The sequence below is a fragment of the Callorhinus ursinus genome, unplaced genomic scaffold (assembly GCF_003265705.2).
Source record: "Callorhinus ursinus isolate GAN/ISIS: 27379988/994484 unplaced genomic scaffold, GSC_fseal_2.0 scaffold41, whole genome shotgun sequence".
Classification (NCBI taxonomy): Eukaryota; Metazoa; Chordata; class Mammalia; order Carnivora; family Otariidae; genus Callorhinus; species Callorhinus ursinus.
In genome coordinates, this window is record NW_027397103.1 from 9,654,168 (window position 1) to 9,673,263 (window position 19,096).

Here is a 19,096-nt window from a genome sequence, read left to right on the forward strand (position 1 = left end):
GGCCTCCTCCTCCATCAGCAAGATGGTAACCGGACCCCTGGATGATTCTAACAGGCAGAGTGGGATCAACATCTCCAGGTCTGATACTTCCAGAATGCCAGATGCTGCCCCACCCTCCTCCAAGATCCAGGCCACCTGAGTAGGTTAGGACAGAGAGGTCTACTGTTAACCTCTGCTGACCACAGAGAACCACAGTTGGCTTTGGGGGCAGTCAGTGTCTCTGTTTCCCAGTGGCTCTGATGTGTCACATCCTTGGTAACATTATATGGAATCAGAAGGTTTTTTTTTTTCCTATTTGTGTTTATTCCATCTTTTTTTTTTTTTAATCTGAGCAGCAACAGGGGGCCTGATAGAGAAAGTAAAGGAATTAACACATTCACCCCTGTAAAGAACAAAAACATGTCCATTCTAGTCTCTTCCCCTGCGGGGTTGAGGGGGTGGCAGGATGGGACTGGTCATTATCTGGACCACCCTCATGGCAGCTGGGAAAGACAGAGCTGGTGGCTGGAGCTGTAAGGCAAGAGGCGAAGGGGAAGAACGAGGCCTGTTCATGGCAGTGGGAGGCAGTTTCAGAGGAGACTGAGGGAAGGCCCAGAGGGCAGAGGAGCCTATAGCCGTCCTCTCCCAGACACCAGTGGAAAAGCAAAATAAAATCAAGAACCCTAGACAAACTGTCTTTGCTGTCAAGGCCAAGTGTTTGACTAAAGATGAATATGGGGGGGAAATGGATGTTTTAGGGAGCCCTCGGAAACAATGACTTCAATGGAGAAGTGTCCTGCCCTCACTTTAGATAGCACCGCTGAGCGCCGCTATACCAAGAAACACCCAAAGGTTGGGGGCTCTAATTTCTCTTTGTGGCTAATTAGCTTCTTTTCTTGTTAGTCACTTATGTCTACAGTTTCCACAATATAGTTTGAATGGAGAAAAATCTGCATTCCTACTGAGTTAATTCTATAACAGCAAATATACTGTACCTCAGGTACATTTTTCTTAAATTCCCGGCGGAGTTCAATTAAATGTTTATGAGAATGTTCACTCTCCTCCTGCCGTGCAGACAGCTCGGAAGCGACGGAATTAAGCTCCTTCTGAAACAATAAAAAATAAAAAAAAAAAGAGAGAGAGAGAGAGAGAGAGAGAGAAAAGAAAAAGATTTTTTCCTCTCCTTTTCCTTTTTAATCATTGTACAAAACAGCATTCTGAACAAGTTTTCTTAACTTACAAAGCTGAGAAAAGACAGGATATTGACTCCTGGCACAAATGAATAATTTACAAAACGGGATGCAACTGAAAAAAATCCAGGACAGCTTTTTTTGCTCATCGGAAGATCAATAATCTCCCATAAAGTTGGGTGGAGTTTTTTTTTTTAATCTCTCCCCCACCCCCCTGCCCCACCTCTTAAATTTCCAAAGGAGTGATGGCATAAGCTTGTCAGTAACTGTAGAAAACATCTCCAAACCGTGTCAAAATAGTAAAGTGCGGCATATTGTATGGGCATATTATAGTGTAAGAAAGTGCTGTCGACAGCTTTCATATATCAGAGGTGGGAACTGTTCCAATTATGACTTACTTACACTTAAGGGTTCATAAATACGCCTTTTAAGATATAGATGGCTTTTTAATTTCAGTAGATTTTGGAAAAATGAAGGTGCCAATAAGAAGCAAGCTGACCTTTTGTGTATCCTGCAGTAAATCATTTAAGGTTCACGTCAAGTGTAAGAAATATTTCACTGAAGACTCCTGGATTCAGAAGAAATGGTTTGGAAGCTACCTTGCTTGCTTATGTGCAATGAAAGCGCCAGACCAGGTTTTTACAGGACATACCATTGAGGGGAAAAAAAAGAGAGTGAGGGATGGAAGGGGGGGGTCCCTCCAGCTTACACACATCACAGACAGGGTCTGCTGGTCGTACATGTATATTTGATCACCCCTCTCTCAGTTTCTTCGCTTTAATGGTGGCAGTCTCACAAGGGGAGTACAATTCACCATGAGTTGTCATGGGTTTCATTTGCATAATTCAAGAAATGCTCTGTTTATGTGGTCTGCTGCTTTCTTGCACCATCCTGAGATGGGCTTTTTTTTCTGGACCATAACTCGAGGAGCATTTCTGTATATATCACCCGATTATATCTGCAGCAATCAAGCCCCATAATTTCCTAAATCCGGTGATGCAATAAATTTCTGCAATCAGATTTATTAAAAACACACACGCAGATGCAAGAGTGTATTTCTAGGGTGAACTCTTTAATCTAACATATGTATGATGAGGCCCGGCACCGTGTTCAAAGACCCCATTTGTCATCGCTAATACGCATTCATCTTGCACACACAATGAAACACTTTTACCATTAGATAATGAAATAAAAGTACTATTAACCCGCTGCAAATCCTTTTCCCTGTAAGAGACGAAATGCATGGTAATTGTCTTATATCATGTCTGAGTCGGTAAATCTGCCCTATAGCAGTTCACCATAGCACCATAAACCTCATTCCCATCAGAGGCTGGAGAGCCTACTCCAAGCTCAGCATAAGTGTCTCTGCCTATGGTGCCTTAGGAAGAAACTGGCGAGGGAATTCCTATTTCTGGAGAAAGGTCTAACCTCTTTGGAGAACCGCAGGACTAGGAGAGAGAAGGTCAAGGCATAAAAGTAGCAATTAAAATAGAGGGGCAAGGGCATCAGAAATGTGGTGCTCTCCAAGGTGCTGACGTCAATTCTGTGCCACAGCACTAAATAAACCAACCTGAGGGTGCAGGTGTTTCCAGAACAAATGCTCCATGGAATTTTAAGCCAGGTGAAGAAGAAGGCATCATTAGAGAGGAGAGACAGAAACAGTTTTTGACAGTCCACCAAAGTGACAGAAGAAGAAAGGGAGACTTTTGATTTATCATCATTAAAAAATAATCATAGTTTCCAATAAAGAAACTACAATCGACCACAACCAAAGTACTGAGTGACTAGGGAGAGGTCTGCAGCAAAAGGACTGATCAAAGGTAGATAAAAATCAACCAGGTGGTGCAGCCAGCTGGACAGAACCTCACTTGGCAGGAGAGAAGGAACTGGAGTGTCAATGGTCAATGTGAGTTTTGATAAAATGCTCACAGTTTTCCTTAGTTTTTCTCATCTGTCTTGGAGACAAAGATGTGATTTTTACATTGCTGCAGAACAAGCAGAACTGGGACTTGGGTTGATGTCACTTGGTTTTGGATTATCATGTATCTGACATTATGTTCTAATCTCTGGGACACTGTCGCCCCCCACACCACAGCAACCAATATACCTGGCTGGTGTTGGACTTAGACTCCTCAGGTAAAACATCAAACCCAGGCCCTGAGAGGAAATTTCACAGCAGGATAAGTCCAATGACTTGATGTGTTGTAACAGACAATTATGCTCTGTGACTACACTGGGTCCCTTCACCAGAACCTCCCAGGCTGCTGGTGGGTATAAATCTGTCTGCTGCAGACACAGTGGAAGCAACACCAGGCCAGGGAATGTCAGCAGACCCCCAGCCCCAAGCCTACTGTAAGCCCAGCTCATGATATCTTTCCCATTGAGCCGTAGAAGAGCAAACAATGTCCATGTTCGTCTCAACTTCGCCTACTTCTAATGCTCATCCTTCAGCCCTGAATTCTTGCCACATTTCTATGGTCAGCTCACTAACAACAACATCATCAATAACAATAATAGTAAATAATAATAATAATTACCATTCCTTGGATGCTTAGACGTATCGGGCATCATGCTAAGCTCCTTACATACCTCATCTCATGTAACAAAAACATTAATGTGTCTGTTAGGTGATTCACGAAGGAACTAAGAAATAAATTACAGTCAATTCTAATAATTCAGGTGTGGATTATCCCCTTGGTGGATAGTAAAGGCAAAATTGTAATGCCCGGCTCTTCGTAGGACTTCTGCTTCACTTTCCCACTAGCTGGGGGATGTTCAGGGAGCTTGTTTTAAATGCTATAATTGTATAAACCATCAAGCACAATACCAAGTGTTCAGTAAATGTTGGCTGATATTATTCTGTTATTTAGATAAACTGAGAGCTCGGAAAACATCTCAGGTCTCATCATTAGATCAGTGATTCTAAGAGTTCTGGATTTCACAGGTCAATAAAAATATCACAAGAAAGAAAGAAAAAAGAAAGAAAGAAAGAAAGAAAAAGAAAGAAAAAAAGAAAAGAAAGAAAGAAAGAAAGAAAGAAAGAAAGAAAGAAAGAAAGAAAGAAGAAAGAAAGAAAGAAAGAAAGAAAAAGGAAGACCAACAGTATGGCCAAGTTTTACTGCATCAAAGAAAAATATTAAAAACTACTCCCTCTCACCCTAAAAGATAGGGTATTTGAACATTAACAATGCAAGAGGCCCAACAACAGAATCAACAAGAGCCTTTTAAAATAAAATACACTGGGGTGCCTGGGTGACTCAGTTGGTTGGGCGTCTGACTCTTGATCTCAGCTCAGGTCTTGATCTTAAGAGTTGTGAGTTCAGGCCCAGCGTTGGGTTCCATGCTGGGCATGGAGCTTACTTAAGAAAACAAAACAAAACAAAACAAAAAACCACTTAAAATAAAAAAGGTCCCAGCACTATCTTTATTTTGAAGGAATGGAAAAAAACTCTCATAAACATAAACCAGTACTGGTCTGAAGCTGAGTTTTAGAAGCAGAGTTTTAGAAATGAGTGTCTGAGCCACTACACACATACACAGCTAGCAGGGCCCTCCTTTGATGATCAAGCATAACTCGGTTCCTCTCCCACCCTGGCCCTCAGCCCCCAGTCCTAGGGGAGCCATGATTAACACAGCCCCAGACTTTGGACCAGGCCCAGGCCGGGAGGAGACTCATCTGATTAACCTGCCATCAGCAGCAGACAGACAGCCCGGAGCCCGGCGCAGACCATTCAAATAATGATCATCATAAACAGCCCATTTGCAACTAAAAAGAAATAATTTTAATGAGCTTGAAGCAGATGATGGATGCAGCTGAGGCTCGGGCCAATGCACAGAGAAAAAGGAAGCTGGGACTGAGCTGCACCCAGGACCAGGAGCAGCAGGAAGAAGCTGGGGTGGGATGGAAGGCTCTTCTGGGGATGATGGGATCTACAGCTCTGCTGCTTCCCCACCGTAAGTGCCCACTGCCCAGCGACTGCCCCTAGCTCTGAGAGGGTCTGCCATCAGTGTGCTGGGAAACCTTGAGACTTAGACCTCCAAAGCACTCAGAGTCTCAGAATGTATGAACCAGAAGGAAACTCTGGGGTTGTCCAGTCCATCATTGTCCAAACTTCAAACCCACACCCCCTGTGGCATGCATTTTGCCATATTGATATTCCACATGAATTACTATATAATATTTATCTTCAATTGACTATTCCTTTTTGATTGAGACATGTATAGCTTTAAGTTCAACTTTAAGACTGAATTTTTACACCCTTGCAACTATTGCCCAGATCAAGATATAGAATGTTCATGTTCCTAGCACCTTAGAAGGCTCCCTTGTGCCTCCTTGTGAGTACATCCTAAAGGTAGCCATTATTCTGACCCTAGCATCATAGATTAAGTTTGCCTATTCTTGACCTTCGTAATAAACCACCCCCCTTCTTTTTAACCTAAATAAGTACATTTGGAAAGGACACTGTTTTTGTTTGTTTGTTTGTTTGTTTTTATCTGTAGAGAGTCCTAGGTCATAAATGGGTGGCAGCCATTGAAATAAACTACAATGGAAACAAAGCATAAAAGGAGGTTAGTTATCAAATGCTAGAGAGATGTTAAAGGTAGTGTAGCACCAGACAGACTTTCTTCTTGTTAGAAGGAGAAGGAATGGAAGAGTACTGAGAAGGAATAAGTATTCCTCCTAACATGAGTTGATCCTTCTAAAGCCAGGTCTATTAACTGCTTACAATCATCTCATGTCCAGCTGTCAGTGTATGTCCCACACTTCAAAATTAACTGAATCTGATTCTGCCATTTTACAGATGAGGAAACTGAAAATACAGACAGCTCAGACTACCTGCTCAAGTCACACAGCTGTTTAAGAGGTTGGATTTCCTCAGGGAGAAGGGTGGATCTTAGGTGGGGAAGGAAAACTGTTGGTCATCTCCAGGGAGGCAGGTTGAACATTCTCAGTTAAACTGTGTCTCCCAAGCAGGAGGGAAGGGGAATCTTACAAGAACACTTGCTTTTGAAATTTAACATGTGGTCTTAAAACTGTTAACTACGTACAAAACTTTGGGCTGGATGCTATGTTCTCACAGGAGAAACACGTAAGACACAACCTGAGTTGTGTATATGTATGTCAGTTCCCCCATCATATGCGCACACTCTTCTCAGCTCCAAAGACAACCCTACTTTTGGGGGATTCAGACATGTCCCCCCAAAACCAACTCCGAGAAGACACCTTCTAAAAAGAATGCAGTTATTGTTGGGGATCGGGGCTTAAGGAAGTGAGGACCTCAGGTGTCACTGGGTCCCTGTCAGCCCCTCCCATCTTCTCCTCTCCTTTCCTTCCCAGCCAGACTGAATTCCTTGCAGGAATCCAAATGCACCAGGGTCTTCCAACAGTATGGCTGCACAGACTCCATTCCCTCAGCCTGGATGATTTCATTCTTTCTTTGTGACTGATCTTATCCTTTTGTCTCAGCTTAAATGTCCCCTCTTCCAGGAAGGCTTCATAGACCTTCCCTTCCAAGTCCAGGTGTCTTCTTTGTGCTCCTGCTAATCCTTTCTGATATTTGTTTGCCTTTCAGGAACTATATAACAAAACATCAGATTTTATTTTTTAAAGCCCTAGAACTTTGTCTTCAAATGAAATCTTACACAGAAAGAAGTTCTCTATAGACAACGAGAGCTCATGGCTAACATTTCTGAGTTCCTATTAGTATATTTATGCTAATATTTATGGAGTGTACTAAGTACTGTATGTACATTACCTCCTATAAGGATATGTGGCTGAAGTATGGTTGAGATTCTAGTCCACGCCTGGGAAACCAGGGTGAGCAGTCACCAACTCCCCCAAACACACACATGGAACTCTGCTTTCTCTTTACTGTAGGGAGGTCCAACCAGAGATGTTGGATCCTCATCCATCCATTCACCTGTCCGTCCATCCATCCATGACCTCCAGTGTGCTAGGCATTAGATAAGGGGGAGGGCAATAATGAATCAGATATAGCCTGTATCCTCCAAGAGCTCAGAAACCAAGGTAGACAAGCAAGGGCATAAATAATTCTGGTAAAAGGGGACAAAGGCCAGCACGTTGAGACACCATTTCCAGTGTACACCTGGAGGAGTGAAACCCTAACATATCTCCTGTCTTGCCTCCGAGGGGTTATGGAAACTGATGGGGCAAGGGAGAGGTAGTTTTACCTACCTCTTCTAATGTAATCACTGTGTGGTTCCCAACTTGGGCAGGGGCTGCCAGTACCCAGTAAGGTGGTACCTAGGATGGAAGCCCTTTAGCCCACATCCATCCAATCACCCATCCATTTATCCACTCATCCATCCATAAGCCATCTATGTAATCATCCATCCATCCATCCATCCACCCCCATCCAATCATCCCTCCAATTAATTACTGAGCCACAATTCAGTGCCAGGTACAGGTATACAGAAACCAGCCAACACAGGCCCTGTCCTTGAAGAGTTCACAATGCAGTGGAGAAGATGGGTCGATTCCAACACTGTGTGCTTACTAAATACAGTATGAGAAGTATGAAGAAAGTACAGAGGGAACACACAGAGCAAGGTGACTTCCTGTGACTGGGGGGGGGAAGGGTCACCAAGATGGGAGTATTTGACCTGGGTCCAGAAGAATGTGTCTGTCAGAAGCTAAGCATCCCAGGTAGAGGGAATGGGATTATTGCAATAACCCCTACTGGTCCCTATTCCTGTCTTTGGTTTTTTGTTTTTTCTTAAGATTTTATTTATTTATTTATTTGACAGGGGGGCAGAGAGAGAGAGAATGCACAAGCAGGGGGAGAGGCAGAGGGAAAGGGAGAAGCAGGCTCCTCGCTAAGCAAGGAGCCAGACTCGGGGCTTGGTCCCAGGACTCTGGGATCATGACCTGAGCCAAAGGCAGCTGCTTAACCAACTGAGCCACCCAGGCGACCCCGTCTTTGGTTTTATTCTCCTTAACATGTATCACTATCAAACAAACTGCGTATTTCACTTACTTATTTTATTTGTGACAATGAAAACTCCATGAGAACAAGACAGATTTTGGTCCTTTCTTCCTTATTATATAGTCACTGCCTAGAACAGTTGCTGATACATAGTATGCACTCCAGAAATGTTTGTTGGTCAAATGAATGAATGAAAGAATGCTATGTGTCAGAAACTCTGAAAGAGCCTGGTCTGTCTGGGAAACAATGATATAATTTAGAGCCCACAGACCTGCATCCAAATTCTGGCTTTGACACTTCACTAGCAGTATGACCTTGGACAAATGACTCAACCTTAGTTTCTGTGTCTGTAAAATGGGGGTAACAATTTGTGCCCATAGGTTTATTATAAAGATCCCCTGAGAATCAGATTGCAAGTAGGTAAAGTGAAGGGCACAATGTTTAGGATCTTCAGTGTCCACACTCTCCAGTGAAATGTCAATCCCTTAGGGTGGGGACTGTGCCTGTCTCATTCATAGCTGTAGCCAGGGGTTCTAGCTCCGTGCCAAGTGCACAGTAGGCACTCAATAAACATTTGTGAATGAATGACTGTTAGCAGATATAAGCATGAGAAGTCCTTTGTGGCAGAAGCAAGGTGGGACCCTCTCTCTGTGCATGCCAAATGTCTCATTCTGCATCTCCGATCCATAGAGCCATTCAGGGCTTGTCCATCGGAGTCTCAGGCAAACACTGAGTAGCAAGGTTTCAGGGGATGCTGTGGGTCATGGTGGGAGTGACACCTGCAGAAGGGCCTCAGAGCCCAGCTCCAAGAGGAGGCTGCAGGATGACCTGGGATGGAGGGCACATGCCGGCCTGCCATCAACAAGGAGACAAGATGGATGGCTCCGCAGCCTGCCGAGATGGATAAGTGAGCCACAGCTGAGAGACAGCCCAGTTACCAGAGCCATCCATCACTCCCTGCACCGTATGTAAATTTCAGATGCCAAGATGTATCGGGCCAATTATGTGAGGCTGGGGCAAGGGGTGGTGCCTAAGAGAAAGAGTTCCCTGCCAAGCTAGCTTTACTGCATTCCATCAGCTGGGCTGGGGGTGATAGACAGTTCATATTCGGGTCAAAGAGCCCATTAAGGGGAACGTGGCCAAACCTCGAGGCCTGGGTGTGTGGGTGAGGCTGCCAACACTTCTTAGCAAACTCCCAGTGCAGTGATAACAATAATATAATAACTGCCCCATAGAGGGCTTACTATACATATACTAGGTCCATGCTAACTGGCACACAAAAGTTCATTTAATTCTCCCAACAGTGTTTGGCACGCAGTGGATTCTCTAGAAACATCTGCTGGGGGAGCAAATGAATGGTCTGTGATGCAGGTGCCATTTTACACATAGTACCTGCAGAGAGACAAAGCCAAGGTCACATGGCTGGGAAGTGGTATCATGGGGACTTGAACTTATGTCTTTCTGGATTCTTTCCTCCAAATACTGACAGGGCAAACTCTCCCTGACCTGTCTGTCCTTGACAAGGACTCACATGGTCTAAAGACCAGGAGCATGGCTGGGACTCTCTCTGTCCATCTGTTTGTCCGTCCATCCGTCCATCCAACCATCCATCCATCCATCCATCCATCCATCCATCCATCCATCCATCCATCCCCTTATACTCATTCACTTAACTATTATTTAAGCACCTACAATGTTGTCTAGAACAAGCCAGACACAGATCCTGCCCTCATGGAGCAATGGTTCACAAAGGAACACAGACAATTACAACTGTAGTCCATCAGGCCCTCCTAGCAGCCCTCACAGCTCTGGCTTCTAGAAAATCCAGGTGACAATTTGATTCTCATTGGAGGCAGCCCAAGAACTGAACGGGCTGAATGGGTTCAAGTTCAGACATTCTTGCTTACTGGCTCTGTGAGCTTGGGTAGACCCCTGGCCTCTCTGCCTCTACGGTTCACTGCTGTTAAATGGACTCATGGCATCCACTCCCTCTTGGTGGTATAGGCAGGATGAGAGGCTTGTGGCTGGCAGGGGGTCCAGGCTGCAGGAAGTTCCTGGAAGGGCTGGGTGCTCAGGGGCCTCAGGTGTTGCTTGGGCTGGAGCCAATGCCAACCCTAAAGCCCCAAGGGAGTGGCAACTTTCTATGCCCTGGTGTTGGGCTGAGGCCCAGGGCTGTGGTGGGGACACTATTCTCATCAGCAAATCCTATCAGCTTGATCTAACCATTTCTCATCCTGTCTACTGCTGCCACCCTGGGCCCGGCCACTATCATCCCCTGCCTCCTTCCTGGGCTCCCTGCTGCCACCCTCAGTCCCTTCCTCATCCAGCAGCCAGAGGGACGTTGTTAAATCTAAGTCACATCCTGTCCCTCCTCTGCTCAAAACTCTTCCATGGCTCCCACTGACTGGGAGCCAAGACCAAAGTACTCACCAAAACATCACGGCTCCACGTGATCTCTAGCCCCACTTCCTGCTACTTCTGCTTTGCTCAAGCTCCTCCAGCCACATAGGGTCCTTGCTGGCTCTTGAACACATCAAGCACATTCCTACCACAGGGTCTTTGCACTGGCTGTTCCTTCTGCCCCAAATGCTGTTTTTTCAGAATTCCACATGGATGTTTCCTTTGTCTCCTCTGGTCTGGGCTCTTACATCATCTTCTCACAGAGGCCTGTCTCACCATCCTTTTCAAAATAGCAAGCACCTCCTTCCTACTTTACCTGTCCCTCTCTGCTTACTTTTCTTCACGGCACTTGTTATAGACACATTTATGTAGTTACTTCTCTTTTTTATTTATTGTCTGTTTCCACTGTCTAGCCCCCTCCAATGTCAGCTCCAGAAGGACACGATCTTTGTCTGTTTGGGTCACTGATGTATCCCCAATGCTCGGCTCATAGTTGGTTCTCAATACTCGTTGAATAAATTAATGTATAAATAAATGAATGAAAGATAGGCTGGCCAACTCTGGGCCCCAACCCTCTTCCCCCTGTAGTTGACCCCCACTCAGTGCCTTGCCCCACCTTCAGGGCCCTACCACATCCCTAAACATCAGGCAGGAAAAGAAGCCAGTTCTTGCAGCAGGCAGGACCTGGAGGTGGCTGTCCTTAAGAGAGGATGCCGATCAAACACCTAATTATCTCGCCACGAACTGGGAGCCACATCCGATCACTTCCTCCTGCCCTTGATTGCTGCTTTATATTCCAGAGTTCTCAGAATGTAAAACCCACAGCACCAGGAAAATAAAGTAGTCCTCACTCTGGTGGGTGTCAGGTGAGGAGTCAGTGACCTTTAGTGCCCCTCTCTTAGGGCTAACACATCTGGTCCAGCTGGGCGAGTTGGTCAGGTAGCTGCTCTATTAAGAAGGGGGAATCACATCAAACAATCATTCATTCACTCATTCATTTAATCAAGTGTTTACTGAGCACCTACTATGTGCCATGCACTTGCTAGGGGCCACAGTGGTGGTGACTCATCACATCACAGGGACCAAGTGCTTACTATGTGGTATCACTTTTCATGTCTTGGTTCGTCTTGTCTCCTGCAGCTGAGGAAAACAAGTCTTAAAGAGATGGCGTCACTCATCACAGTCAGGCAAAAGCAACACTGGGCCTCGAACCTAAAACTCTCTTCTCCAAATCAGGGCACCACCTCTAAAGTTTGTGCCGTTTTCAACATCTTTTCTCAAATTCAATTTTCTGAGCAGCCTCTCTTTCGAAGTAGGGGTGTACTGGGTTTAAGAAGGTCTGTGGGTGGGGCACCTGGGTGGCTCAGTCGTTAAGCATCTGCCTTTGGCTCAGGTCATAATCCCAGGGTCCTGGGATCCAGCCCTGCATCAGGCTGCCTGCTCAGTGAGAAGCCTGCTTCTCCCTCTCCCGCTCCCCCTGCTTGTGTTCCCTCTCTCTCTCTCTCTGTGTCTCTCTCTCAAATAAAAATCTTAAAAAAAAAAAGAAGGTCTGTGGGCACCTCAGAAAGCTCTGGAAAAAATTCACTGATGTACAGGGCTAAGATGATGACAGGTGTACAATCCAGGCGGAGAAGAAAGCATTTATGGAGAGGCTACTGTGTGTTGGGTGGGGTTTTGGGAGCCTCGAGTAGCTCAGTGGTGGAAGACAACAGGCACACAAAAGTACGGGCGTCCTAAAGGACATGCGCAGGGAGAAAGCTGTAGCTAACAGAACATGGGTGCTGGCATCTGGGGGAAGGCACCTGAGGAGGAAGACGCATGGGCCAGTATGTGGAGGGAGGAAAACCCAGGCTGTGCTGGGGAGTGGCTGACCCCCTGGAAGCATGTTAGAGACTCATGGGGCTAGGGTCAGAAAGCCATGAGATTAAGGCAAAAGCAATTGGGAGCCAGAGAAAACTGTTCAAGCAGAGGAGGGCACTTGCTTCAGGCAACTCTGGAAGCCATAATGGTAGGAGAATGAGCCTGGAGGCGGGGAGAGCGGACACACCAACTCCTGCCACCTGCCAGGTAGGTGAGGGTCAGTGGGGGCAGCAGTAGGAGAAAGGGGATGAGTTTTCAGGACTTACTGGAAAGGAACTGATGCCACTCAGCAACGGGGAGTTTGAAGGTAAGATAGAGGGAGAGGGCCCTCAAATGGGGGCAGCTGGGCCACACGCAATTCACACCAGGGATCCTCAGGCTCTGCACTGGCTCGTCCCTTAATTTGCTGTTGACTTTGGCAAGTGCCAGGCCTCCCACTGCCCCATTGTCTTGTTGGCTAAATAAAGGCAACATATCTTGAGGGCTTACTGGGAGGATCTGAAGAAATTTATAGATGCAATTTCTTCCTAAATAATGGGAGGCATTAGTGTTAATAAATGTCCGGTGGAGTCTAGTTTTGTAAGTGTGAAGATGGAAACATTTTCAAAGAAAAATATTTTGTAGGGGTGGTAAGGGGGAAGATGGAGCCAGAGTTCAAAGTAAATGCCGCCCCCCTCCATTCTGTGGTTGTATCTGACTCCCAGGGACATCCCTGAAGGCCAGCCCTAATTTGGCTACATTCCATATCCCGTGGCTATTCCTTTTATGATGGCAAGGTATTTATTTACTTGAGATGCCACCTCCAGGAAGGAGTTCCTGATTGAAGGGGGGCTGCCTAGGCAGGGTCACCTGAGGGTCCCTGCAAGCCTCCTACTATTCAGATGACCCCACAACAAAATTTCCTGAGACTGCCCAGACACCTCAATAAACAACCTACCTGGCTGTTTCCTGTTCAGGGGTCCAGTCTTATGTCAACACCAAGCACTGTTGGGTACTAACACATAATTCTTCCACTTCCAGAATGGAGAGAACAAAAGGGGGTGGAAGAGGAAGAGTTAAACAACTTTTTTGGGGAATCAACATCTCTTCTTACCTATCTATAGTTTATGAAAATGTTTATTATCAACATTCATGTGAAATTCCCACCAAGCTGACTTTAATTACCTGAAACTGACTGGGGGCCCCCGACCACCTTCCTGGTGCTCTCAGCAAAGAGAGGGACAGGGATGCCCACATGAGGCAGTCACTGATCAGATGGGGAAAGTTCCAAGATGAAACTCAGACCCTCACTGCAAGATGGGGTGTCCTGCTCTCTCTCCAAAACACAAAAGCCATTTTCCAAGATGATGACGCTGCTAAGACCCTTCTCTCCAAATGTTCCCTCCCCATACCAGAGAACACTTTTATCTCTGTACTTTGAGGCATAACAGAATTTCCCCCTACCAACAGATCCACAGTCTGTACAGAATTGGGTTTTTACTGTATTAATTGACTAAGAGGAAACTTGAGAATGACAGAATGGCCTGACCTAGACCAGGGACTGTGGACATCCTTTCCCTTCTTCCTGCTCATCTTGTCTACTTTCTTTTTCTAGAGCCTAGAGAGGCCCAGGACACAGGACACACATTTTCTGAGCATTGGGCCTAGATGAAGACTTAGGAGTGGGCTGGGTTTGTATCCTGATTCTGCTGTCTCTAGCTGGGAAAGCCAAATGCCTGAGCCTCAACTTCCTGATCTGTAAAATGTGGATGCTGCTGCTTCGTGAGCATCATTTGAGCTGGAGGGATGGGGGATGGACATCAAGCCGAGCTACCTAGAAGTAAGTACCAAGGAGCAGGGTAGAGCCCTGGGCTTGCAGCAGCCATGCATCTCTGGGTTTGAATCTTGCCTGTTGCACTTGCTAGTTCTGACCTGGGCAAGTCACTGCCCCTCTCTGAGCCTCAGTTTCCCCACTTGTAGCCTGAGGATAATAAAAATACTGAATGAATCCCAGCCAAGTATCTTAAATATCTCTAACTTGTCCAGAAATAATAACCGCCCCCTACTGCCGCCTTCGTCCAAGCTGCCACCATCCCTCGCCTGGACTATTTCTGGGGCCTCCTTCCTTCTCTCCCTGCTCTCACCCTTACCTGCTACAGTCCCATTTCCATGTAGCAGCTGCAGTGAGCTGTTCAAAATGTGAATCAGTTCTTGTCCCTCCCTGGCTTGAAACTCTTCCATAATTTATTTGCGATGGGCTTAGATTAGAATCCAGACTCTCCTCACTGGGGCCTACACGATCCAGCCAATGCTCAAGGCTCTGGCTTTATGTGTGTGTGGGGGGACACCTCTCTCCAACTCTAGGCACTTTGAGTTTTCCAATGCACATGCCTCTCCCCCACCTCAGGCATTTGCAAAAGCCTTTATCTGCAATCCCTTCCCCTCCCCCCAATTCCTGTACCTTGTCAGTGGGATCCTCCCTGCCCCTACTCCCCCAAATTTTAAAGGAGATCTACCCCTTCCTTGCTCCTTTTTCACACAGTATTCATCATCTTTTGCAAGGATAAGCTTATTTACATATTTCATCGTCAGCCTCCTCTCCGAGACTAAAAGCTCCAGGAGAACAGGGACTTGGTCTGATCTGTTCTCTGTATTCCTGGCACCAAGGCCTGTGCCTGGCATACAGCAAAGCTTAATGGACATTTCTTTTTTTTAAAAGATTTTATTTTTAAGTAATCTCTACACCCAATGTGGTGCTCAAACCCATAACCCAAAGACCAAGAGTTGCATGCATGCTCTACCAACTGAGCCAGCCAGGCACTCCTAGATGTTTCTTTCTTTCTTTTCTTTCTCTTCTTTCTTTCTCTCTCTTTTTCTTTCTTTCTTTCTCTCTCTTTCTCTCTCCCTGCCTCCCTTCCTCCCTCCCTCCCCCTCCTTCTCTCTTTCTTTTTCTTTCCTTCCTTCTTTCCTTTTTAAAGATTTTATTTATTTTATTTTAGAGAGAGAGAGAGAGAGTGAGAACATCAGCATGAGCAGGGGAGTCGGAGAGGGAAATAATCCCAAACAGATTCTGTTCTGAGCATAGAGCCTGACTCAGGGTTTGATCTCACCACCCCGAGACCATAACCTGAGCTGAAATCAAGAGTCTGGATGCTTAACCAACTGAGCCACCCAGGGCCCCACCCCTAGACATTTCTTGAATGAGCATTTGCCTCACTGAGTTTCCTTGTGCTTCAAATGCATATAACACATAAGAAAGGGCTTTGATAACTACAAAATGTTTCACGCAAATGAAACAAAAATAACAATTCCATAAGAATGAAAAGAACTTACTTTGGGGCCTAGAGGCAGGAAAGGAAGAGCAAGAAGATTTAGGAGGAAGAGGCAAAGAAAAGCAAGGGTGGGAGAAAATTCAGGATTAATGAGATGGAACTAGTGGATTCCCCCAGACAAATCTGCGGGGCTGGTGGTAGGAGGGGGGTCTGGCTTGGCTGACCGGCAAGCTCTCTCTCGGCAAGCTCTCTCGGGTGATTCCAGACCAGCCTGCACTCCAGCGGCATTCCTGCTGAGTTGAAGCACTTGTTCCAGAATGGGAAAGCCATCTCTGCCCTCACACAAAACAGGCCACTGCTGGCACCGAACCTGGTATTGTTGTCAAGCCAAATTTTCTGAAGGGGAGTGCTCTTCTTTCAGGTGCAGGGGAGCTGATTTTGCCACCCCAAAGTATGCCTATTTGGCTTACTGATTATTTTAGGCTGATTATTTTTAAGAAACTGAAGACACATGAGAAGCTCTGAAAACCAAGTAGAAGTTACCCTTTTGTAAGAGACATTTACACTTTTAAGGGAAATCTCCATTTGTGAGGGTGTCTCCCTTTCAGTACCAGGAAGAGGGGGAAGACTCTCAATCTCTAGAAACTGCTATCAGTGGAAAAGGCAGGAACTTAAATCTGCAAAACAAGCTCACTCTCTGGGGCGCCTGGGTGACTCAGTCGGTTGGGCATCTGCCTTCAGCTCAGGTTATTATCCCAGGGTCCTGGGATCAAGTCCCACATTGGGCTAAAAACAAGCTTACTTTCCTTTACTGAGTCACCTCCCATAACTGACCCCCAACCCCCACCCCTGACATCTTTTGCCTTTAGCTGAAGATGGTTTTTAAGGTGATGGCTTTGGCCATTCAGGGAGCTACTCAGCATTCCAGGGTCTTTCCCATGTATACAGGACATGTACAAGTTATTAAACTTTTGCTTTTTTCCCTGTTAATCCGTCTCATGTCAATTTGATTCTTACACCAGCCAGAAGAATCTTGAAGGGTAGAGAAAATTTTTTTCTCCTCAACACAAGGAACCCTCATGTCGCTTCCATTCTGCTCACTTACAAGCCAATGGCATTCATTCATTCATTCATTCATTCATTCATTCATTCATCAAACATGCATTTGAGCACCTACTCTGTGCCAGGTTATAAGGTCACTCACTACCTGTGTGGTACTAACAGTCTAGCACCTTAGCTTTCATGGATGAGGATGTGAAGTCAGGACTTACATGACATTTATACAGACCTGGGGACCAGGTTGAGTAACAAAACAATAAAAACAACAACAGAAGCTGATTATTTTTCTTCATGTACTCAGTGACAGACACTGTGCTAGGGTATTTATATTCATTCTTCACTGAGTCTTACAATAGTCCTTCACAAGTGATGTTAATACTCCATTTTTCAGATGAGGGAACTGAAGCTCAGAGAGGACAGGTCACCTGTGCCAGGTCACAGACTTGGTTTTAAAGTGACAGGGCTGGGATTTGGACCTGGGTTCTTCTGGCTCCAGAGACCATCCATGCTCTTTTCTTAACCCCATAGTATACCTTGACCTAAATCCCCAGAGCAACCTCTGGTACTTTCCTCTCTATCCTGAGGCACTGTGTACTATCTAGACATGATATTTCAGGATACATGCAGACCTATGACCCCTGAGCCCCATGCTTATCCCAGCTATCTGTGATTAAAAGAGCTGAACTTTGACATTCCTCAGAAAGATTCATCAAGGACCTAAAATCTACTGAGCAATGATCTTGAACTTCCAGAACTGCACTGTCTAACATGGTAGTCATTTGCTTCTTGTGATTATTTAAATTCAGTACATCTAAAGTAATTTAGATGAAATAGAATTACAAATTTAATTCCTCAGTTCCACAAACCATATTTCAAGTGCTCAATAACCACCAGTGCTAGTGGCTACCATACTGGACAGTTCAGATATACATCATTTACATTATCACAGAGAGTTCTATTGTACGTGCTGTTTTAGAACATCTAAGATATGTGGTTTTGTCCCATGCATCCCATGCCCCCTGCCTGCCATTCATCTCTTTAAACCTCAACAGCTCCCAGAATTCCAAGGTCAAAACCTGACTGAAACCAGGGACCAAAAGTACATACTCAAATCTCAAGAAGACACAACTAAATGCTGGTGAGGATGTGGAGCAACTGGAATGCCCAAATACTGCTGTTGGGAATGCATGGTCCAGCTACTTTGGAAGACAATTTGGTGGTTTCTTAAAGAACCAAACCACTTAAATATAAATTTGTCTTATGACTCAGTAATTCCACTCCTCTACCCAAGAGGATTGAAAATATATGTTGACAGAAAGACTAGTGCATGCAAATTCATAGCACTGCTACTCACAATAGCTAAAAAGTGGAAAAAACACAGCTGTGCATTACCTGATGATGAACGGATAAACAAAATGTGGTCTATCTTTACAACGGAATATTGTTTAGCAATAAAAAAGAACAAAATACTCATACCTGTAACAACATGGATGAACAATGGAAACATAATATTAAGTGAAGGAAGCTGACACAAAAGACCACATATTGTGTGATCTTATTTATAGGAAATGGCCCAAAAAGGCAAATCTGTAGACACAGAAAGCAGATTCATGGTGTCCTGGGGTGAGGAGAAGTCATTGCAAGGGCACAAAAGACCTTTTTGGGGCAATGGAAATGTTCTAACACTGGATTGTGGTGATGGTTGCACAACTCTACAAATATTAAAAAGCACTGAAATGTACACGTACAATAGGTGAATTTTATTGTATGTACACTATACCTCAATAAAACTGTCTTTAAAAACTCAAAAGAAATCAGAAATAGGTAGGGAAAGCTATGCTCAGTTGCCATTTATAATCATAAAGCTCATGGGAGCTTTCTTTTTGGAGCTCTCTTCATCTTTGTACTGAATCATCATGACACTTATGGACCATCATGACAGACATTTATGGACAAGTCACTGAGTGTGAGGCTCCATGGTCAGCATTTTACCTGAAGTGGTAACTAGTATCCCCATATCCCAGACAGCAAAACAGAGGACGCAGAGAAGGTACTACCCTGGCTTAAGGACACAGAATGTGGTGGTACAACTAGGGTTCAAAATCGTGTCTGTCCAGCCTCTCACGGTCCACAGGCTGCAGCATTCAGTTCTCCCAGCAATGTTGGTGGGAGCTTGGAAGAACATATTCCATTCCATGCCCTTGAAACCTTGAGCAGGTGGCTGGTTTCCCTCCCTTGTGTCACCTGACACCTTGCCAGCTGGGACCCATGGGGTCAGTTTCAGATGATTTCCATTCTAGAGCAATGTTTTGTGCATTTCTTTTTCTTTCCTTCCTTCCTTCCTCCCTTCCTTCTTTCCTTCCTTCCTTCTTTCTTTCTTTCTTCTTCCTTCCTTCTTTCTTTTTCTTTC

The 19,096-nt window shown here is 45.2% G+C and overlaps 1 protein-coding gene across 6 annotated transcripts in view; it reads right to left on the reverse strand.

The window, feature by feature from the left end:
- The window catches only part of CUX2 (cut like homeobox 2), a 314,935-nt gene that overhangs the window by 99,860 nt on the left and 195,979 nt on the right, over window positions 1–19,096 (reverse strand). For all 6 annotated transcript variants that reach the window (XM_073881128.1, XM_073881127.1, XM_073881125.1 and 3 more), the window contains one exon: window positions 975–1,085. Coding sequence is in view for 4 of the 6 variants with exons in the window: in XM_073881125.1 (XP_073737226.1) it covers window positions 975–1,085 (111 nt within the window). In the remaining 2 variants the exon portion in view is untranslated. The remainder of the gene's footprint in view (window positions 1–974; window positions 1,086–19,096) is intronic.